The 22874-nt window shown below is 38.3% G+C and overlaps 2 protein-coding genes across 5 annotated transcripts in view; one reads left to right on the forward strand and one right to left on the reverse strand.

The window, feature by feature from the left end:
• FGF2 (fibroblast growth factor 2) overlaps positions 1 to 16578 on the forward strand; it is a 67681-nt gene extending 51103 nt beyond the window's left edge. The window contains exon 3 of one of the 2 annotated variants that reach the window (XM_057310054.1): positions 6157 to 6216. In XM_057310054.1, coding sequence (XP_057166037.1) covers positions 6157 to 6188 — 32 coding nt within the window. In that variant the 3' untranslated portion in view covers positions 6189 to 6216. Of the gene's footprint in view, positions 1 to 6156; positions 6217 to 10606 lie in introns of those variants that run through there. The other variant, XM_026499349.4, reaches the window with a different exon arrangement.
• NUDT6 (nudix hydrolase 6) overlaps positions 18 to 22874 on the reverse strand; it is a 37963-nt gene continuing 15106 nt past the window's right edge. For 2 of the 3 annotated variants that reach the window (XM_026499289.4, XM_026499290.4), the window contains exons 4-6: positions 15995 to 16049; positions 11227 to 11651; positions 5086 to 8669 (exon numbers count right to left, since the gene is read on the reverse strand). In XM_026499289.4, the coding sequence (XP_026355074.1) occupies positions 11254 to 11651; positions 15995 to 16049 (453 nt within the window). In that variant the 3' untranslated portion in view covers positions 5086 to 8669; positions 11227 to 11253. Of the gene's footprint in view, positions 8706 to 11226; positions 11652 to 15994; positions 16050 to 22874 lie in introns of all 3 variants that reach the window. The other variant, XM_057310056.1, reaches the window with a different exon arrangement.

Genomic DNA, 22874 nt, shown 5'->3' on the forward strand with positions numbered 1-22874 from the left:
TAATACTCTTTTTGTAGGTTTTTTTTTTGTTGTTGTTGTTGTTGGCTTTTATTGCTGTTAATTTACTAATATTGGTATTTATTCTTTATTAAGGATTTTGCAAGTATTATATAATTTAATCTTCATATTCACCCTATAAGATAGTATTACTCTCTTTATTTCATGGATGCAAAAACTGAAGTTCTGAGGGAGTAAGTAACCATGGAAACACAGCTCATATGAGGTAGAGCCTGGATGGCACTTGAGGCAGACTTGACTCGAGAGCATGAGCTCTTATCTAATTCATCGCATTGTACTGCCTTCTCTGCAAAGCTATTATGCTAGAGTTGTACAAAAAACTCTCATACTGTGCATCTTGAAGATCAGTGGGATGGACATATAAAATTTTGAGTATCAGTTTTTAAGTTTCTTTCAGATCTCACATACAAAATGCTTGCAGTATAGAATATGAGTTGAGAATGTGGGCTCTTAACCCAGATACTGATACCGGCACTGGCACATACTAGCTGTGTGTTCTTGAGCAAATTGTTCGGAGTTAGTTCCCTTACCACCTGTAAAATAGAGATAATAAAGAGCCTATCTTGCAGAGTTTTTGTGAGGACTAAATTAGATAATTTATATCAAATGCCCAATCAGGATCATGCATAATAGGTCCTCAAAAGTTTTACTTCCTCTTCTCACTTATCTATAAGCTCATTTAGGACAAGGACTTCACTTTTTTCCTTTTTACCACAGCTAGTCAGGAGTCCTAGCTCCTGGCTAGACTTTGCACTAATGCAGCCTCCCCGTGAACTCCACCACTGTTATTAGACCAGGGTCACATGTCTGTTGGGCAGACACGATATGTGGGAAATACTGCAGAGAAATAAAGCAGTATAAAAGATAGCCCCCACTTCTGTCTCACTGGGGGAGTAGACGGGGACATACACCTCAAACAGTGTGTGTGTTTATGTATACACACAAACCATAGCCATGATACCAACACCAGTAGCCAGTTACTATTGCCTATAACTTTCCCCACATAAGAGACTTAATATTACTGAGCAGTTGTGGTGTTTTAAGCCATACACTTAGTTTTGAAATTTTTTCTGAGTGACGACCTTTGGATTTCTGAAGGTACCAAAACAGATTTACAGAGAAAAAGAGTATTTCAATCAACTGATTGATCATCTGACAAAGATACATTTATGTTGATATGTTATCAACTTATGTGACTTTTGTGGGATGAATAGTAGCTCGGGGTGTAATGGCGTACGCTCCCTCTTTGGTAGTTGAATAAACTGTAGAATCGTCCAAGAATAGCCAATATTACTGAGTGTACAGTGTGCCAGATGCTAGTCATCTGGGTCATAAAACTGAATACAAAATTGTGCCCTTAATGAATCACAGTCCTGGGGAGGCAGAAGTGCAAGTATTTATAATAATTGTAAGGGTTTTGATATGTTCCTTCTATATTTTGTATAAATGCATAGTAATATTGGATAGGAAGTAAGAAGTATTATGACATAGGAAGTAATATGGGAAAGGAAGTGATTAAACTCATCTTGGAAGACGACCTATCAATAGGATTTTAGATGATGTAGAAGAAGGAATTCATCAGGCAGTCAGGGAGCAGAGGAGTGGAGTTTTAGAACACAGTACATGCAAAGGCATGGGTGCAGAAGGCTTAGGAGGTATTTTCTGTAGCATTACAAAGAATTCACTACTGCAGGGGTGTAAAGCGCAAGGGAAATGCAGAGTGGAAGGAAGAAGTAAGGCTGGAGAGGTAGATAGACTGGCTGCTGAAGTGCCTTATACACCATGGGTTACAAGCACTGGAAAGCCCATGAAGAATTTTAAGGAGAGACATGATCTGTTTTGAATTTGAGAAAGATCACTCTGGCAGCGGTGTAGAGGACGGACTTGAGAGGGCCGACACTGCTGGAGACAAACCAGTTAGAAGGCCATGGTAACAGTCCAAGCAGGTGATGATGAAAACCTGGCAATGACAGGAAAGAGGACTGAGTAAAGTACTAGCACTTGAGATTGATTAGATTTAGGAGTGAAGTAGCGGGAAAAGTCCGAGGTTCTGGTTTGGATGAGAAGGTAGATGAGCAAGGGGAAAGAGGAAAGAGCAAGTTCTGCAAAAAGGTAATACAGGTTCAAATTTAGACTTACCTGGTTTGAATTGCCTAAGAGAAACTCAGGTAGAGATGTTCACTACATAGTTGTAATTGTGGTTCCTGAACTTGGAAAAGAGGTCTGTGTCCATATATAGATTTGGGTGTCGTCAGCGTATAGGTAATAGTCAAATTAGGGGAATGGACGCAGTTTCTAGGCAAAAAATATAGTCCCCAAAGATTGACTACTTGGGACTTTTATGTCTACAGACCTTGTTTTTTTTTTTCCTACCAGTCTGTTGTCAACTTAAAGGGTGATGTAATATGTTGGGAATCTACCAAAGTAGCATTTTAAATATTTCCAGGACAGTGAATCAGTAGGTTTGGATGACCTTGAGTTTGTAGAGAGGAGAGGTTTATTCCTACTCTTCTCACATCAGGATGTGACAAAAGACATGTAGTGTGATTCATGATGGCTCTGCAAAGGTTTGGTGTTGGTTTGGTTACTGTCATGAAAAAAACCAGTGAAGGTGGTGGAGAAAATAAGGAGATGCATACCTTTGCTTTTGTTATGACTAACTGAACAGCACTAGTCAAGTGGTTTTAAAGCTCTCACTTTTTCTCTTTCTTAATCTGGTTCAGTGAACGATTTGAAACTGTTATCCTATAGTTTTCTACTTACTGAGATTAGAAGATCCAGTAACCTGGTAATCACGGTGGCCCTATAAGATACTCATGGGAGGGGTTATTTATCTCCAGAATGTAGGCTGGAATTTACGTTCATCTGTAATGATGAAAACCTTCATAGTTGTCAAAAGTGATGAAAACAGAAGCTACTCTACTTTAAAGCACATCTCTGAAATTACTGGGGTCCATAAAAGAGATGAATTTAGAACAATAGACCTGAAGACTAAACTATCTTCTCGGTCTTACAGAATTCTCCACAAGTTAGACGTAAGAGAATTCTGACCTTTTCTCTTGGTAAAGTCATTAAGCTTTCCAGACTGTTGATTCGGTGCCATCAGAAGCAGAAAGTGCTCCGAAATAAAGAGTTTTATAGTTTCTTAGCTCAGCAGGACCTTTCACAAGATTAAGGTATTTTATTTAGTCTAAAATATGTTTCTATCTCCTTGGATATATGTTAATTCTTTCTGATACAACAGATTTCCTTCAAGTTGATGCAGTAAGAGTTAATTTAGCAATGCTTAGAAATTTATCACAAACTATGTAGGAACAAAGTCACAGCTATTACACATAAATGGAAAATTCAGGATTTATCAGTTTCGAGCAATGGCATCAGCCAAGATTCAGTTGTTGTTGCTCCCATCATAGGCTCTATTCTTGCCAAGTTCACAACCTAATCTCCAGTCTTACCATTCAGTGTATGCGGCTTGCTTCCTTGACTTTTCAGCAGCAATCCTATCTCTTTCAAATTAGTCTGGGTGGGCTGTGTCAATTTTCAGATGAGAAGTCCCCCTACCCTCAAATCAAGGAGGTGATGTTGGTGGGTCAGTAAGTGACCTATTTCTTTCTGAGTCAGATCCATAGGCTGTGAGCTGTCAACAACAGCAACTTTTAGGCAAGAAACTAAAAGTCTTGACCCTTGGCTATTAATACTATCTGTGCCAACATTTAATGGGTTGAGATGAATCACTGATGGTAAAAGACACCACAGCCAGGGATGTCAGCAGAGACCTCACTCAGGTGACAATGAGAAGAGACAGCCGGCATATGAAAAGCTAAGCAAAACAAAAAACCGAATAGCAACTTTTGGTTTAAGTCTAGTGTTGTGACCACTAGCCATCATGGGGATGCAGATGCCCCTTACGATCTGGAGAAACTGGGGTTTATAAACTTGCACTTGCCACAGGCATAATTCTTTCCACCCTTCTACCTGACCCCATTTGACTGTTGTATTATGGCACATCCCTGGGTTCTTTTGCCGTCTCCCCTGTTTATGATTCCTGCAGTGATTTGCAAAACATTCTCATTTCCTCTTAGAAGAGTACTCTGGACACATAAAATATTTTGGTTTCTAAGAGTCATGTTATGTTGATTGCTACCAGTTGAGAGTATGAAAAAAGACTAGGGTGTTCCCCCTCCCCCCAATACCTTCACATAGTAATGGCATGAATGCTTTTAAGCTAAGGAATCCTCACTGTTTGAAAACATTTCTTAAGGGTCTTTCCCCTGCCCTCTTTTGAAGCTAGAAAACACAAAAGTTTAGAGCAACTATATTTAACTGCCAAAGCCTATATTTAGAGGCTGAACTTGAGTAGTTTTTTAATACGCAACAGACTCTTATTCCATTCCATAGAGGATAAATTTTGTTGCCATGAACAACAGGGAGGTCCAGAACAAATATTAGCATTTATGATTTCTTATGTGTTCACAAAATTGTAGGTTTTAAAAAACTGCATATAGTGAGGTTAACTGTAGTTTTAAATTTAAGTCACCAAACAACATCCGTGTTGGCATTTGCAAAGAAAACTTGCCTGGTCTTTATGTGCTAGAAAATTGCATGTTGACTTCTATATAATGCTGTAATAAATCATGATATCCTGAACAAGATATCTCAATATTAGAAATGTGTATATAACTTGTATGGATCCATAATAGTGAAAAATGAAAAAAAAATTTATTCTCTGAGGATATACACTTAATTACTGTAAAAGTAAAATACATTTTTTAACCTATAGAATATCTTTCTTAGTTGAGGGGCCTTAAAAATGAAATGAGACCTACATAAACAGCAAAGTAGGGAAAACAGATTTTTGAGGGCTCAGTTATCTAGAATGACAATATATACTGATCAGGTTTGTCAGAAAAATACACTAATTGAAGAGGAATGTATATTATTTTTAAAAGCTATACCCTAGATTAAATGCAAAGTTTACTACCTAATGAGAATTACTGCTTTTAGAAACCAGTCTTATAAAATTTTACACATCTTATATGTATATACAAAGATTAAGGTCAAATTAGCTTTTAACCTTTCACAATTTGTTTTATTTTGTTCTGAAATAATCAACATTGTTACTTACATCATGTCTGTTTTTAATTCTCAGAAGTGGTGTAAGCAAAGCATTTTCGGATCTAGGTTGAGCAAACTCCCTCATAAGCCAAAACTGGAAAATCAAAGTACTGTAAAAGAATAAACAATCCAAAAAACAGAGCATGGGGAAATGGCCATAAAGTTCACATCTAACATTTAGCAGTGGACCAGATTTGTGCAATCGATGAGTAAGGGGAAGAGACGGTGGTTAGGAGAAATTACCCTGCTTATCTCTTTTCTCATTGTCTATCAAGCCTTTGTCAATCTTGATCATCTGGCTGAGGTAGTGTTTGTCTCTACTATAAAGTTATTATTTTCCCCCCTTTCTACCCTGTATTCTTTGGAAGTAAGTCACTATATATAGTCCACATTTAAGGGATGGGGGCTAATGCTCCATCTCCTTGAGAGAGAAATATTTATAAATTTGGAATTCTTTTGCCTGAGAAATTTGCCTATTCTCATTTATTTATTCAATCACTTTTATCAGTATACACTTATGGGTGTTTATTTTATCCTTTGGGTTATAATCCAAACTGTGTTATTTATTTTGTTCAAATTGCTTTTGCTATGGTCATTGGGAGCTTTTCCAGTTGGCTCCTGTACTCTTTGACACACCCCATCACTGCTGGAGGATTTTGAGCACTTGATAATAGTCTACAAGATGCTCCAGGTTCATCTTGCATATTCCCTACTATAGCCTAGGGATGAGCCATTTCTCTAAGAAGCCTTCATTGCTTTTATGGGAAATGGTATTAGAAACCAAGATCTGGATGTTAGGTTTGCTTTTTCCTGATGAAGTGTGTTTGCTTCTAGGCCCTCTCACCTGACAGAGCAAGAAATATAGGCATATACTACGCTGGGTACATATACATCTATGAGTATTTCTCTATCTGTGTCTATATTAAGCCAAACGTGAGTACTTACTGATGTCTCCAACCCTAATCTGCCATATCACATGAATCATTTTAGCCTTCCTCTCTTGTCTGTAACCTCCCACTCCAGCAGTGAGAAACCTGGTTCCCACCATCTCCTAGGATCAGTTTTTCAATATGTGTAAGTACCACTTTAGTTTCTTTCTGAAATTTCAAAGAAAATATCTAGACAAAAACCTATTTAAAATGTTAATCATGCTTTTCCAAAGTCTACTTGATTCTTCACTATTCAGATACCCCTACGAGAGGTCAAATTCCCAGAACCATCTTTAAAATCATTAGCCCATTGTTATCACTGTCAACAAATGGTTTAGGACCGTGAGTTAAGCTGGCTTATGTGGACAGCCTTCAGGGAAGCCTTGTGGTGTGCCCTCCCCCTAACACCTGACAGGTTTATATTACTCTCATACATGAACATTTACATTCCCTTTTTAGGTTTCATATCTTTCAGAATCGAGAATAATAGCTCATGGGAATTACTGTAACTTAACACATTTTCTAACATTCCAAATAAATTAGAACTTTTCAACTGCTAATTCTGTGGCTGTTAGCATTAGCAAGAGGGAAAAAAGGTTAAATGACACGGCTGTTGTATAGTATGGGATCAATACACATTATCTTCATTAGAGTGTCTAATATTCATCTCAAACTCAACATGTCCAAAACTGACTTCCTCATTTTTCCCCATAAAACCTGTTCCCACTCATAGCCTTCCCTATCTCAGTTGATGGCAAGTCCACATTCTAGAACATAAGCCTTAGTGCCATCCTTGATCTTATATTTCTCTCGTACTGCACGTCCAATCTGTCAGAAAACCCTGTTGACTCTGCTGTCAAAATATATGCAGATACAGCTTTTTACCATCTCTGCTGCCATCCCTGTGGTCCAAGTCTCCACTGTCTCAGCCCAGGTTACCCAGCAAGACTCTAACAGTGTCTCTGTTTCTGCCTTTGGCCCAGTGTAGTTTTGGCAGCCAAAGTCATGCTGGAAAAATGTCAGATCATTCCATTTTTCTGCTTAAAATCCTACCATGGCTTTCCATTTTCTCAGAGTAGGAGCTAAATATTTACAACAGCCTACAAATCTCCTATTCCATTACCTTTCTGACCTCATTTCCTCTTCCCTTTAAACCCTCTGCTTTGTACACACTGCCCTTCACACATTCTAGGCCTGGTCCTACGATAGGGCTTCTGCACGGACTATTCCCTCTCTCTTCTCTGATAGCTGGATAGTTAACTCCTTCAAGTATTTGCTCAAATGTCAGTTTCTCAATGGAGCTTACTGTGACTATGCTATTTAATATTACAACCTAATCACTACCCCCACCACTCCCCGTCCCTCTAATCCTACTCAACTTTACTTTTTTCTACAGGATTTATCATATTGTAACATATAATTTATTTAGTTATGCTTATTGTGTGTCTCCCCAGCTGGAATTTGAATGGCACAAAGGCAGGGATCCTTGTTCTGTTTAGTTCACTGATGTATCCCAGTGCCTGGAAGATAAGCTATACATTAAATGAATGAATGTATCACTTGAACTGTGTGCTTTCTGTATTCCCAAATTACTCTTAAATTTTAAAAAAGGAAAATTTAATTTTATGAAAAGGTGTCAGACTAGATACATGGCCAACGTGTCCACAATCTGAAATAAGTTACTAATAGCATGGAATTTTAGATAATGGGTATAGGATAATTATGTCACAGGACTGTTGTGATATTTAAAGGATATGCATGAAAATGGTCAAAAGTCATGAATTAAGGAATTTCCCAGCTCATCGGCCTATACAAAATAAGGCCCCAAAGGTGGGGTACAAGTTGTTATAACCCCTTAGAAACTACTTACCCACTTCCTCTGTGATGTCATTCCTCTGAAGACCTCCTCTTCTTAAAAGTTTGAAAAGGTGAGCAGTTAAACATTGAGAGTAGGGAAAAAGCTCTGTAAATGTTTCTAAAGATTAGCAAAAATTATATTGCATTTATTTTTAACATGAACATTGACATTATAGTCATTGATGACTTGTAAACTTAGAATGGAGAGGACTGGAAATTGTACTTATATTGGGCTGTTAAATGCCTGCTGTACTTGAGAGCTGAATTTTGGCCCTACCACCCATTTTGAAAAATGTAGTTTGTCTTCAAGTGTGTAATAGTTTAGTAAATCTACGTATATGAACGTTCAGCACAGATGCAAGTTTTCCTTCCCTCCCCTTTGTTTTTATAAAGGTACAAGTAACTTCTATAAAAAAAAAAGTGGGTTTATGATGTATTATGCATTTAATCACTGGTACTATTACTTTTCTCTGAAATACTAGGAACTGGCTGAGAAGGCAGATACTTGGCATGGTATCCCAATAGGCCAGGCATTGTAGGGAGTGGCAACTTAGTAAGGTGGGGCACCCTGGAGGCTGGCAGAACACCCAAAAATCAATGTCCAGAATGATGACTGAATGATGCGGTTTAGGTCTCCTCTGGGGAATTAGCCTGTGAAGCTCAGTGATGACCTTTCATGTTATCTTTCCGATCACCATGATATTTTTCACTCTTTACTTGTGCCTGCTTCTTCTACTCCTGATCTTAAACCTGGAACAGGGAAGACGAAGATTTTTATCAGGGGCACTGAAAAATGACAAAATAAAGTCACACAGGTTGATTTCAGTTAACATGAAAAGCACAATAAATTTCAGCAAAGGTAAAGTGAAAGTATTTGCTATGGAATATCCAGATTTTTCTAGGTATAAGTGCTTCACTGTTACCACACTTTCATCTTTACAGGGATCACATAGTTGGGTCCTTGCACAATAGATGCTTCTCTGCAATGCCACCTGTTATTTATTTGCAACAGAAATACTTAAGTTGCTTTATTAGTAATTTCCTACAATCTTATCTAATTTGCCCATTTTTTGCATTTCCATTTTAAAAAGTTAACAGTGATCAAAACATTAAAGCCAAGTACATATCCGGTAAAATTCTTATCCCTAGAAGCAGATGACAAGATCTAATACCACACCCTTACTTTCGATGACTGAGACGCCTGTTCCTCACATTTAGATCATTTTCATCTTGGTTATTATGCCAGCTCTTTTCATTGTTCTGTTTATTGATTTATGTTTTTCTCACAGTTTGTGCCACTGTTTAGTTTATCTTAGAACTAAAGAATCTGGGAAAAGATTCAAGTCTTTTGCATGTGTGTTTTCCTAAACTTGAAGTTCCCTAGATTTGAATATGTAGAAGTAAGCTGGAATCTGGTATACTCATTAATACAAAACTACAGGCTTATGTCATATACTTATGTACACATTGTGTATTTGCGTACATTTATATGGTTTTCCATATAAGTTTATAATTCTTTCTTCCTGTCTAATCGTAATATAAAAAATTGTTTTTCCTTTCTTGCCTTTAAATCATTTTTTTTATTTTAATGTTTTTTTATTATATTATGTTAGTCACCATACAGTACATCCCTGGTTTCTGATGTAAAGTTCGATGATTCATTACTTGCGTATAACACCCAGGGCACCATGCAATACGTGCCCTCCTTACTACCCATCACCAGTCTATTTAAATCATTTTTTGACACCCCCCACCCAACACACATCCCAGAGGTCAGTAACTATTATCAGTCTACCCTGTGAAGTTGATTTTTGAACATTTACTTGAAATAATGTAGCGGCCTATTAGACTCCATTACTTGGAACAGTATTTACAGGTCTAATTATTTGTAAAGCTAGCTGTCCCCCGCCCCCCATAAAAAGCTGACTGAAATAAAAAGGGAGAGTAGTTTCCTCTCTCACAAGAAAGACACTGCCAGAAATCAGTATGGTCTACGTTACTTATTCTTCATTAGCTATTTTCTGTACAATAAACTATTGTTTTATGCCTTAGAAATGGTAGCCACTAGAAAAAAAGTTGCTATAATTTAAGGAATTGGTTCTGTTTCTGTGAGTAAAGTTATTAACAAAACCCTTCTTCTTTAGGAAGGTTACCTCTGGGTTACCCTTCCATCAGTTGCATGGAACCCTGACAGAAGTAGAAATGACCCCTGATTGGTAGCCTGCCTCTGGACTGGGAGAAATATGGATGCACCAGAAATACCTAGCTGGAAGCCACAGCTCTGGGTTTCCCAAGTGTACTATGCTCTTTGGTACTGGCGTATCCCCCTCTGTGAAAGCTGCGTTCACAGCATGTTTCAAGTCCGAGGCAGTGTGGTTCCCACTACGTCTGTGTGCTCTTGCTGCCTAACCCCTGATCTGTCCCTTGGGGGGCTGGAGGATGGTCCTTGGATTCTTCCTCTGAAGAGATGTGCCTGAAAGTTCTGCTGACTTGCTGTGTTCCTTCCTGCATCCCTCCGCAGAGGTATATTCTGTCAGACTTTTGGTCTGTTGAACCGTGCACGCTAGTTGGACTGTCTGCTGAAGCCAAGAGCCCTGCTGCTGGTTGAGCAGAACGGGCAGTGCAGTGTCGTAAGTATTTCATATGAAAATATAATAGTAACTACCACTTCTTCCTTTATTTTTCAGAAATGTGTTACCGATGAGTGTTTCTTTTTTGAGCGACTGGAATCTAATAACTACAATACTTACCGGTCAAGGAAATACTCCAGTTGGTATGTGGCACTGAAACGGACTGGGCAGTATAAACTTGGACCCAAAACAGGACCTGGGCAGAAAGCTATACTTTTTCTTCCAATGTCTGCTAAGAGCTGATCTTAAGGGCAGCATCTGATCTCATTTTGCGTGAAAGAAGACATGCATTTTCGAAATTCGTTAATCAGAGAAAAAAAATGTGTACAGCTACCCGCTCAGTGTGGAGGAAGGTCAGATAGCCTTTTATCTACTAGTTAATATTTAACCATTGCCTTACTAAAGAAAAGCAACAAAAATTCCTGGAAAATGTATAGACCTCCACCCTTTATACCACATTTGCCTTTATCCAGTGAAGCTTACTTAGAGCTATAATCTTTTTCGTACATTTGCTTCATTTGAAAAGAAGCTTTTAAAATTTTCACGTTTTCATCAGAGAAGTTTTCTTCATGAAAATTATACACATTAGAAAATTAAAGTCAGATATTTAGTTAACTCCAAACATCCACTACTTTTTATAATATGGAACACATTCTCTGCATATACGATTTACTTACCATTTTTTAAAACATGCAAATATGGATTTAATCCGTTCCTGTCATAGTTCTGTAACTGTCTGGCAGTTCCTTGTGATAGAGTTTATAGAACAAGCCTGTGTAAACTGCTGGAAGTTCTTCCATGGTGAAATCAATCTTGTCAAACCCTTCTCTGTACCCATAGAGCAACAGCCTAGCAACTCTGCTGGTGATGGGAGTTGTATTTTCAGTCTTAACCAGGTCATTGAGATCCATCCACTCACACCTTAAGCATTCATGCTGGCAAAAATTTATGGTGAATGAATGTGGCTTTAAGCGACAGATGATATACATATCTGATTTCCCAAAAGCTCCGGGATTGGTATGTTGTTGCCGAATGCTCAGGAGGGACCTGAATTCTGATTTTATACCAGTTTCTTCCAAAACTTCTCGAACTGCTGTGTCTCCTACATAAAAGAAAGATGTATAAATCAGTAAGGATCACAAAGATTTTCAGATAAAGTAGCATTATCTAAAGGTTGAAAAGCAAAAAGTTCATCCTAGGAAAGTATTCAACATAAACTCTTCGCCTTCTGGACATCCTGAAATACCAAAGTATTTTTTACCACTGTGCATCTTAGAAGCTTTTGAAATATTGACTATTTCTTTGGCTGCTATTTGTAGGCTTACCCACCTGTATATTTTGGGGGTCGCATTTTTAACCTCTTCTATTTCCTAAAAATTGAAAACATAGGTTCCTGCAGTTAGTATTCCTATATATTTCTTCATCATTATCCTGTTTGTGATCATCCATCAGAACTGCCTAAACTTACACGTATCAGTATTGAGAAATCGTGATTCACTCTTCCTTACAAAAGTCTGTAGCGCTGCAGAATGTACTGAGCTGTGATTTGGCAGGGGCTGTCAAGCCTCTGACGTCCTAGAGCGGTTTCACTTACAACCATTTTGTTGTGCTCTCCTACTTATCCTGTCAATGGAATCCCACTATGGTAATTTTTGGCATTTCCTTGGTTTCTTGAGATTCCAAAAACTATTTTATCATAAGTGTTAGGAAAAAACCCACAATTTACAGAATTTTATAATACAAGGGTTTCACATTTTATAAGGTTGATCTTTTCAATATTATGCAAATTTCTGGGGCACGATTTTGATTGCCATTAACATTTTTGCGGTTGCTTTTTCTATATCTCCAGAAGAACCCCCCTGAATGGGCTTTCTCAAATTTTGTGACGCTCTGTCGCCTCCCAAGGTGTTCATGAGAAATGCTTTATAAAGCTGCCTCCTTTGCTCAGTTTGCTGGAAGCTTCCCAATTCCACAATTGCCACAGGCATAGATTTTTGTTCAAGGACCTCTATGCAATGCTTCTATTTCCTTGTTTGTCAAATAGAAAATTATATTTGCCTTCTCAGTAGTCCTACTGGTGAAGAATAGGCAAGGAAGAGGAAGTCAAGGGAAAAAAATCTCAATTTCCACATATTTTGACTATAGACTATCTTAATTGTCCATATATGCTTGTGGGGGTTCCCCCCCCAAGAAACAGCTCTAGAAATATGCACAGGAAAAGCAAAGTGTTCTAAAATATAAGACATCTGTTTGCCATTTTGAATTATATTGTTGAGTTTCCCTTCGCTTGAGATTTGCCATAGATTACACATGGTTAGAACTTACTGTTTTAAACTAAAAACATAAAAGAATTTATGTGAATAAAAGGAAAATCTTCCTTAATAAGAAAAATAATTTTCAGCTTGGAATACAATATATGTTTGTTATTAAATTTGTTACAGATTGTGGCACTAGTCTTAAATTTTACACATCATTTGCTGATTTCACTTAACTATTGTTTAAATGTTTATTTTTATTCTTTCAACGCTTTGAAAAATAACCATGGGGGTTCTGTTAAACTCTTAGTACCACTAATCCAGAGTTTGGCATTTCATTCGGAGTCTAGCCTTTTCATGTATCACGGAGACAAAAGACAGACTAGTGAGTGAAACTACCCCACTCAACAGTCACCTTAGCTGTTGATTGGAAATCAGCACTGCCTGGGTAGTTTGATAGTTTAACTTGGATCAGCATATCATTGACTAGACTAAAAACTGAATGGGTAAATAAGTGCTTTTACATCCAGGGTATGAGTGACTCCTTTCACCTCAAGATGGAAATCTTTACAAGGCTATTTCACCACGAATTAAAAAAAAAATTTTTTTATGCAGATGAACTGCTTTATTCTGTTGTACCTTTATTTTAATGTACTGTAAGTTGAACTGAAAGAACATTTACTGTTTTGTATGGTTAAAGAACATAGGAAAAACCAAGAGGGTTTTGTCTTCATTTTTGCTGATTGAGAGATATGTTTAAATATGTCACAGTGTTTTGTTTAGTTACAGGACAGTGAAAAGGAGTTTATTTTGTTATTTCTATTTTGTAATATTTAACAATAGGATTAGGTTGAAATAAAATAGGAAAGATTGTGCAGAATGTGGGTTTTCCTGGCATTTCCCTCTGATTCTGGTGTACTGATGAGCTCTGAGCAGACCCCATTGCTTTATGGTCCTTTGACCATGCAGGAGATTCTCTTCCTGTCAATGGTAATGACATTTTTTTAGGAAGCCAATTTCTCTGTTTTTAATCTTGTAGATACTTTCATACTATTAGGGTATTATAGCAAAGCCTGAAAATTGCATTCTATTTTGTATATGCCCCCCCTTAATTTTTTTTTTTTTTAAGATTTTATTTATTTATTCGATAGAGATAGAGACAGCCAGCGAGAGAGGGAACACAAGCAGGGGGAGTGGGAGAGGAAGAAGCAGGCCCACAGCAGAAGAGCCTGATGTGGGGCTCGATCCCATAACGCCGGGATCACGCCCTGAGCCGAAGGCAGACGCTTAACTGCTGTGCTACCCAGGCGCCCCCCCCTCCTTAATTTTTTTAAGCACTATGGACAGTAGTGCTTCATTTACCTAGTATTATCAAAGAATGAAGGATTCCAAACAAATGTGTTTCTCAATTAGTGTTTACTACTTAAGAGCTCATATGAATGGGTACACATTTGTGATGGCTGTATTTCTAAAATATATTACATACTTTCCTAAATACAGAGTTTTAAGAAAATAACTTGGATACTTATTGGGTAATTTGGCTTCATTCTTAATAATCTATTGTGTTATAAGACAGAAATGCTCTAAAATAGACATAGTCTTTCGGAACTCTATTGTCAGTTATCATTTCTAGCTGCTTTCAGGATTTTATCAGTTCTAAGGCAAAGCTTTAATTAGTAATACTCCTAAGCAATATGATGAATGCCAGTTGCTGCTTTTCTTGTAACTCCTCATGGCTGAATAGGTGGGTTGTTGTGCCAACCACAAATACTTAATTCAGAATGCACTACTTTTTTTTTTTTTTTTTAATCTGGACTTGAAGAGTTCTGGAGTACACTTCAACCTAAAACTATGCATACTTGGCTTGGAAATGTGCTTCTTCACTTGCATTAAAATATAAGTATACTGAAAACTCGCAAGATCTGTAAAAACTCAAAAGGAAAAAGTCAATTCATTTGAGAAGGCAAGATGGAGAAGAGGAAGTGAAACACACCTCCTGTAGCCTGATTTTTGCCCAATATGGACTGGGTAAAGACGTAAGACATAAATTTAACACACTCTCATATATCCCACAAGGATAGTGTGGGATTAACGAGGTGTTCCAAAATAAATGGCCCTCTCTTTCAGCACCTGTACCACCACAAAATCTTTTATTTCAACAGAAGACCCAAGCAATGGACTCTAAGCAGAAGATCCACAAGCACCTAAAAACCAAAACTTGCTATGGCTATATCTCAGTGTAGTAAATTTACTTATGGTTTATTAGGAGTTGGCTATGTACTGTGTTTAGGGCATTTTAATCTGTGTAACATTTTTAAAAAATCATGTTTCAAGTATATATACATTTTTAAATAAAATATTTAAAGATAACTTAGGAAGTTGCCTTTATATATAAATGTTGGCTAAATAGGGGACATGCCTATGGAGGAAAAAATCATGGAGAAATAATACTGATATCAAATGAGGCATCTATTGATTTATTATGATGCAGACTGCATTTGACCCAGTCAAGGGTCAGGAGTAGGTAGGAAAACTCCGTTTTTATTCTTCCTTCTATTTACTGTAAATTCAGTAACATGGAGCATTCTTAGCTTATTTCACATTTCTCTTTGAAATATTGAGCTCAGGATGTTGCTCTAGGGAACTCTCACTTGAGACTTTCTTGTATGAGACATTTTACTATGTTTTGGCTTCCTGACTATTTAAAATAAATAGCAGATAAAATTTTTAAAGAGGAGAATTAAGTCACTACTGCTCTATAACTTACTTTATAAATACCTATTTTGAGGTTCATTTAAAAGTTACTATTCATCCTTGTGTGGTGAAATGGTCAAGAATTTGTGTTTTCTTATAGTTTAATTCCAGGAACAGTATTAGTCATATCCAAAATAACGCTTAATGCTAAACTTTACTAATGTATATGCAAAGCTTTCTATTTTCAAACAAATTAATCTAGAAGCAACCCTAAACAGAATAGGTGGTATGCTCCTAATGGTATTTCTTATACTAGTGGGATAAGTTGTAATATTACAAGTTTTGCTGCTAATTTTCTATTAGCCCTGAAGTAACCTCTCTGAAATTTCTCTTAGTTAGAAAATTTAAAATCTTATTTTCAGCTATACAGCAAAAAAGTAAACACAAATTTCCTGAACATTTTCAAGCCAATTAAAAATATCTAAGGGGTACACACCGATATCTTCTCCAGGCTCTGACAGGCCTCCTGGAAACTTCCACATATTTTTCAACTGCAATATAAAGCCAGAAAATAAAGTTAACATAGCTTCATTCACTAACACATACAGAGAGACTCCATAAAATCCACCCATAATTGGTCAAGGGTTTGAGAATTTATCTTTTGGTAATGGCATGCAAATTTTCTTCACCTTCTTTTCTCTACCCTTTCTTCTTCGTGGGGCGGGGGCGGGGGGGACTGGTTACATCTTTTCCTACCTTTTTCTTCAGGAAATAGAAGTGGTTTGTTTTGGTTAATGTGATAAATTCTGTATGAATGAAACAGTGGAGGGAAACATCTACTGAATTTGTGTAATTTTAAAAATTTTGCTGCTAGTTAACTATTAACAAATAGAGGAATCCTACAGATGCTGCTATGAATAAGTAGAAAGTACAGTATAAATTTAAAGTATGCTATTTTTAATTTTCATGTATTTTCTGTATTGTGTGTCTAATCAGATTTCTCTTGTTCTGTGTGTTAATGATTTTATGTACAAATGTAATTGCTTTTCATTAGTATGAATAAATTTGATTAAGTCTGCATTGTTTTGTGTGTGTGTGTATCATTCCATTTTTTGGTGGGGGGGCAGGTGGGAATCTTAGAATGAGGGCACATATGGGAAAAAATTATAAATATTATGAAATGGCATGGGACAATATTCTGATGGCTGACATAATTATTTTTCCTGTTACAATTCTGTTATAAATATCTGTTAACATGATAAAAACTGGAGAATGAAAAATTATGATGCGTAAAGGTGCTACAGCTTGAAGCCAGTACACTTCATACTTCATTCATAAAACAAGTTTACGGACCTTTTACTGGTGTGCTTTCTGACCCACTCATTTCCTGGATGAGTGCTTCCTAAAGAATGTGTCATTTCCCAACTGTGCTAAGTTGGAGACCAATGGCATGGTTCCCAGTTTCCACAGACTGTTGATTATGTGGGTATAGAATTCAGGCTTTCCACCCTTCTCTGTCTGGCTCAGACTTGAGATTAATTTTTAAAGCATATTTTATTAATGTAGAAATATATCTCTAAGTATAACTCTACATTAATACACTGTCTTTGGGATTCTGTTTTGAAATGATTCAAGAAGCTGCTTCTACAGAAACCATCCAGTCTTTTTCCTGAGACAATGTTAGATTTCACCACCGTGAATTCTAACAAAAGAAAATGCTTCCCCAAAACAACTTTTAAAATCTTCACCTAGACTTGACTATAAATAGAGATTGTTGATTAAATTATGAACTTATTAGAAGGGAAGATGCTATATATAAGGATTGAAAACAGCTTACATAAATTTGATTTTGGTTATTTCATAAGACATAGGTATGGAAAAGTTAACTGTATATTTTGGTGGTACTTTGTAGTATTTTCTGGCACCACTTAGGTTTAAAGAGCTTATTTGAAAAAAGCTTTCTCCTTCCTTGCAGAAAGCTTGAGCCTGCAGTTATTTCAAAGTGGTAGGTAGAAAGGCTTAGTTAAGTGGTTTGAAAAACCTGGTTAATGTTGCAGATATGATCAGTGGAGGGTTGAGTATATCTTCTCACCTTTTTCAGTATTAAAACATAGTCCCACTTAGGTCTTTTGTTGTTGTTGTTGTTAAAATTTATTTGAGAGAGAGTGAGTGTGTGCGGGGCCAGGGCAAGGGGCAGCGGCAGAAGGAGAGAGGCAGGGACAGGGAAAGAAGCAGACTCCGCTGAGCATGGAGTCCGACTTGGGGCTTAATCTCACAACCCTGAGATTACAACCTGAGCTGAAATCAAGAGTTGGACACTTAACCGACTGAGCCACCCAGATACCCCTTCCCATTTAGGTCTTTAACCCATTTTGAGTTTTTGAATATGGTGTTAAAAAGTGATCCAACTTTATTCTTTTACAAGTAGCTCTCCAGTATTCCCTGTACCATTTATTGAAGAGACTGTCTTTCTCCATTGTATATATATATATATATATTTTTTTTTTTTTTTTTAAAGATTTTATTTATTTATTTGACAGAGATAGAGACAGCCAGCGAGAGAGGGAACACAAGCAGGGGGAGTGGGAGAGGACGGAGCAGGCTCACAGCAGAGGAGCCTGATGTGGGGCTCGATCCCAGAATGCCGGGATCACGCCCTGAGCCGAAGGCAGAGGCTTAACCGCTGTGCCACCCAGGCGCCCCTCCATTGTATATTCTTGTCTCCTTTGTCATAAATTAATTGATCATATAATTTTGGGTTAATTAAAAAAAACATATTCCCATTAACTGGGCTTAGCAATATAAATAATAATAACAGCAACTTCCAGGGAAGATGGTGGAGTAGGAGGACCCTAAGCTCAACTCATCCTATCACACACCTAGCTAACACAAGGAGAAGTACCCAGCGGTTCGATGCTACTGCCCCTCTGGTAGATCCCTGGGAAACACAAGGAAAGTATCCAGTAGTTTGCTGCTACCACCGCTGGCAAATGCCTAGTCTGACTCAACTCAAGCCCAAGGCAGCACTAGACCGCACAACAACAACACAGGGACCAAACCCTGTCCACAATGGGAGGGGAGAGCCATGACTGGACTAATGCAAAAGCAGCTCACTTACCACAGCAGGGCACATGCAATACACATAAGAGACACCCCTGAAGAGCCAAGTTCTGGTGAATAGGGCACTCCAGGACCTCTTCTTCATAAGGCCACTACTTTCAAGAGCAGGAGTCATACCTGACTTTCCGAACACACAGACAGACACAGGGAGACAGACAAAATGAGACAGAGGAATACCTTCCAGATGAAAGAACAGGCCAAAATCACAGCAAGAAACTAAACAAAACAGAGATAAGAAACATGTGTGATAGAGAATTTAAAGTAGTGGTCATAAAGGTACTCAATGGACTTGAGAAAAGAGTGGAGGATCTCAATGAGACACTCAAGAGATAGACAATGTATGAAAGAACCAATCAAAGATGAAAAACACAATAACTGCAATTAAAAATACACTAGGTGGAATAAGTAGTGTACTAGAGGAAGAAGAATGCATAAGCAATCTGGAGGACAGAGAAAGCAATCAAGCTGAACAGGAGAGAGAAAAAGTAATAATGGAAAGTAAAAACAGGGAACTTAGCGATACCATCAAGCACATTACCATTCATGTAGGAGTCTCAGAAGAAGACAGAATAGGGGGCAGAGAATTTATTTGAAGAAATAATAGCTGAAAACTTCCTGAATCTGGGGAAGCTAACAGAAATCCAGATCCAGGAGGCACAGAGAACCTCTAACAAAAGCAAAGGAGGTCCACACCAAGACACATAGTAATTAAAATGGCAAAAAGTAGTGACAGAGAATTTTACAAGGAGCAAGAGAAAAGAAAACAATAACACAGAAGGGAAACCCCATTATCATCTTTTTGGAGAAATCTTGACGTTGAACGCCCAGCCTACACCAACTTAAACAGGTTGATAGGTCAAATTGTTTTCCTCCATCACTGCTTTCCTCAGATTCGATGGAGCCCTGAATGTTGATCTGACAGAATTCCTGACCAACCTGGTGCCCTATCTCTGCATCCACTTCTCCTTGGCCACATAGGCCCATGTCATCTCTGTTGAGAAAATCTACCATGAACAGTTTTCTGTAGCACAGACCACCAATGCATGCTTTGAGCCAGTCAACCAGATGATGAAATGTGACCCTCGCCATGGCAAATATATGTCTTGCTGCCTGTTCCTTCCCAAAGATGTCAGTGCTGCCACTGCCACCATCAAGACCAGGCATACCATCCAGTGTGTGGACTAGTGCCCCACTGGCTTCAAAGTTGGCATTACCAGGCTCCCACTGTGGTACCTGGTGGAGACCTGGTTAAAGTACAGCGAGCTGTGTGTATGCTGAGCAACAGCACAGCCATTGCCGAGGCCTGGGCTCACCTGGACCCCAAGTATAACCTGATGTATGCCAAGCGTGCCTGTGTTCACTGGTATGGGGGAGGGCATGGAGGAAGGAGAGTGTTCTGGGGCTTGTGAGGACATGACTGCCCTTGAAAAGGATTATGAGGAAGTTGGTGTGGATTCTGTTGGAAGGTGAGGGTGAAGAAGGAGGAGAGGAATATTAAAGTTAATGTCACAAAGGTGCTACATTTACAGGAAACCTTATTCTGTTTTGAACATTGAAAAGTTGTGCTCTGATCAGCTAATTTCTATGTAGCAGTGTATATTCTCATATACAATTACTGACCTATGCTTTAAAACACAATGCCTTGTTACGGACCCGAGTTGTCCATTTCTCTGATGGGTTTATGGGTTTGAATAAAGTATTCCCTGTCTTAAAAAGAAGAAGAAGAAGAAGAAGACAAAGAGTACAGACCTGCTAGCCTCTTCCTTTTGGTTCTCTTGTGTGATCTGACTTTCTTGGTCTTCCCTTACTCTAATTTGACTGAATCCAGAAATTTGATTTTTATTTTCACTATTCTCATCTTTAATGCTACTGCTCTCATTTTTCAGAATTCACAGCCATTGTGTTTAGATAAATCTCACTAGCTACAGAATTATCACTGTTACCAATGAGACAGAAGCTACTATAGAGATGTGTTAATACATTTGTTCATTCAGCAAAAATTTCTTAAGGGCTAGGCTATGGGACATACAGAAATTAATGCACAATATAGCAAGACCAGTCACTCCTTTTCCATGTACCACTGTATTTTTCTTAATAACACCTACCAGCAACTTATATATTATTTATTCACTTATTGTTATCTTACTCATTCGAATATAAGCTCCAGATGTAGAAATTTCACTTTGTTCACTTGGTGAACAAGTGTTCACTCGGTTTGTTTGCTTGGGGCTTCGAACAGAGCCTGCAACACAGTATACGTAGAACTCGGGCATCTTTAGTGAATGAATGGCAAGGTTCGTACTGTTAACTCAGTTCTTTAGCCACTGTTACGTTTTTTATTTCTCAGAATCATGGGGCAGGGACAAAGGAATGGAACATATGGGTAGGAAAGGAGAAAGGATGAGTTTTAAGTATCATTTTTGGATTTGTGTTTCAGTGTATGCACATGCCTGTGGTGAGGGTTAAACTTTACAAGAAACGCTTTATACTATCCTAGGGAGAATAAGGCACTTAAGGGAAAAAAACTGGCTCAGATGTCTGAAAATAACGCTAATTATTATTTGTAGTTAATAGCTATCATTTATGCTTAAATTCTACCTAGTACCACAATAATTACAGAAAATAGATATCATTCAGTGTCTCACTTTATACTTAAAAAATTTTTTTACATCATTGAACTATATACAAATACTCAGTTTTTATATTTTATTGCTGAAAAGATAATCTGTTTATAACTTAAAAAGAAGTAAAAACTCTGAGTATCATACCTATTTAATTCATAAAGAAACCAAAGTCTTATATAATTTGAATTTGTCCTAGAAGCAAAGGGGGATCACAGCTAGATTGTGAAAAGTAGCACTTTCTCATTCTTAAAGAACCAATCATTAGCATAAGTTTGAAAATCAGCAAATGAAGAGACTGGAAGCCCAGTGTTCTAGTTTACTGGGTCTCAAGCTTGACCTGTTCCTGAATCACCTGGGGGTGCTTAACAGACAAATTGCTGAGCAGACCCGCAGCATTTCTGATTCATCTGGTCTGGAGTGAGGCCTACCTAAGAAGGTGCGCTTCTAGTAAGTCGATGCTGCTACTGTCTCTCAGCTCTAAACCCACCCTCCATGCTCCTCCAACTGATGCTGCAGCTGGGACCCTCTACCCAGTTTCTGCTTTGCCAGCTCACTCCCTCTGAGGCTCCACGAACAGACTACAAGGCTGGAGCAGGACGAAGGGACCGGCTCCTTCTGTCTGCTTCCTGTGGGCTTTCCATGTGCTTGTGGCTCTGGATTGCCTTAGAAATGCTGCTTCGTTCCGGCCGTAGCACTTCCTTCCCAGAGCATCAGCCATATCCGGTTTGTAGTTTTCCTAGCATTTCCAACATCAACTTCATTGTGCATCCCTTCGCCAGAGACACCAGCCAGCAGATGCCTCCTTTTCAGGGGTCTGGGTTCTAGGCCCTTTTGAGTTCAGGGATACCAGCAGCAGCTGAACCGCATTTCTTGAGTTAGCTATGTGCAGTCCCAAATGAAGGGACGCGTAGCCCATCAGAATGGTAGAACTATTACTTTAAACGGAAGACATCTGAGATACAGCAAGATGAAGACGGAAGCCTTTTCTGAGTCTCCCTTATCTGATTAAAGGCAGAACTTTCTGAAAAGAAGCCGCCATAAATCCCCTTGGTGCCAGCTTCCAGCCAGGAAGGAAACTAAGGTTTAGCAGCCAGATGGGACACTGCATAAACATCAGAAGCGGCCATACATATTTCACACAGAAGTCCTCTCTCTCCCCTCCCCCTTCACTGATACACAAACCCCCTACTCCTGGTTGTTCAGGGAGTACTCCCCAAACTTTTGTCTTACTAATACATTGTCAGTTGATTCACAGGCTCCCCCACCACCTAAGCTGGTAGACAGAAAGTTCTTCCCAACAGTACTTTATGACTTAACTCTGTTATGTTTCCCAGTCTGTGAAATGAGGATGATAACAGGTTGCCATGATGTTTAAAGTAGCTACATAAATATAGAGCACATAATCTTTCTGCTGGTGGAGGGTCAAGCCTCCATGCTAATGACTGCTGACTGATCAGGGTGGTGGTGCTGAAGGCTGGGGCAGCTGCGGCAATTTCTTAAAACAATAAAGTTTGGTACATCTACTGACTCTTCCTTTCATGAATGGCTTCTCTGTCACATGAGATGCTGTTAAATAGCATTTTACCCACAGAACTTCTTTCAAAATTGGAGTTAATTCTCTCAAACCCTGCT

Source organism: Ursus arctos, unplaced genomic scaffold (assembly GCF_023065955.2).
Source record: "Ursus arctos isolate Adak ecotype North America unplaced genomic scaffold, UrsArc2.0 scaffold_11, whole genome shotgun sequence".
Lineage (NCBI taxonomy): Eukaryota > Metazoa > Chordata > Mammalia > Carnivora > Ursidae > Ursus > Ursus arctos.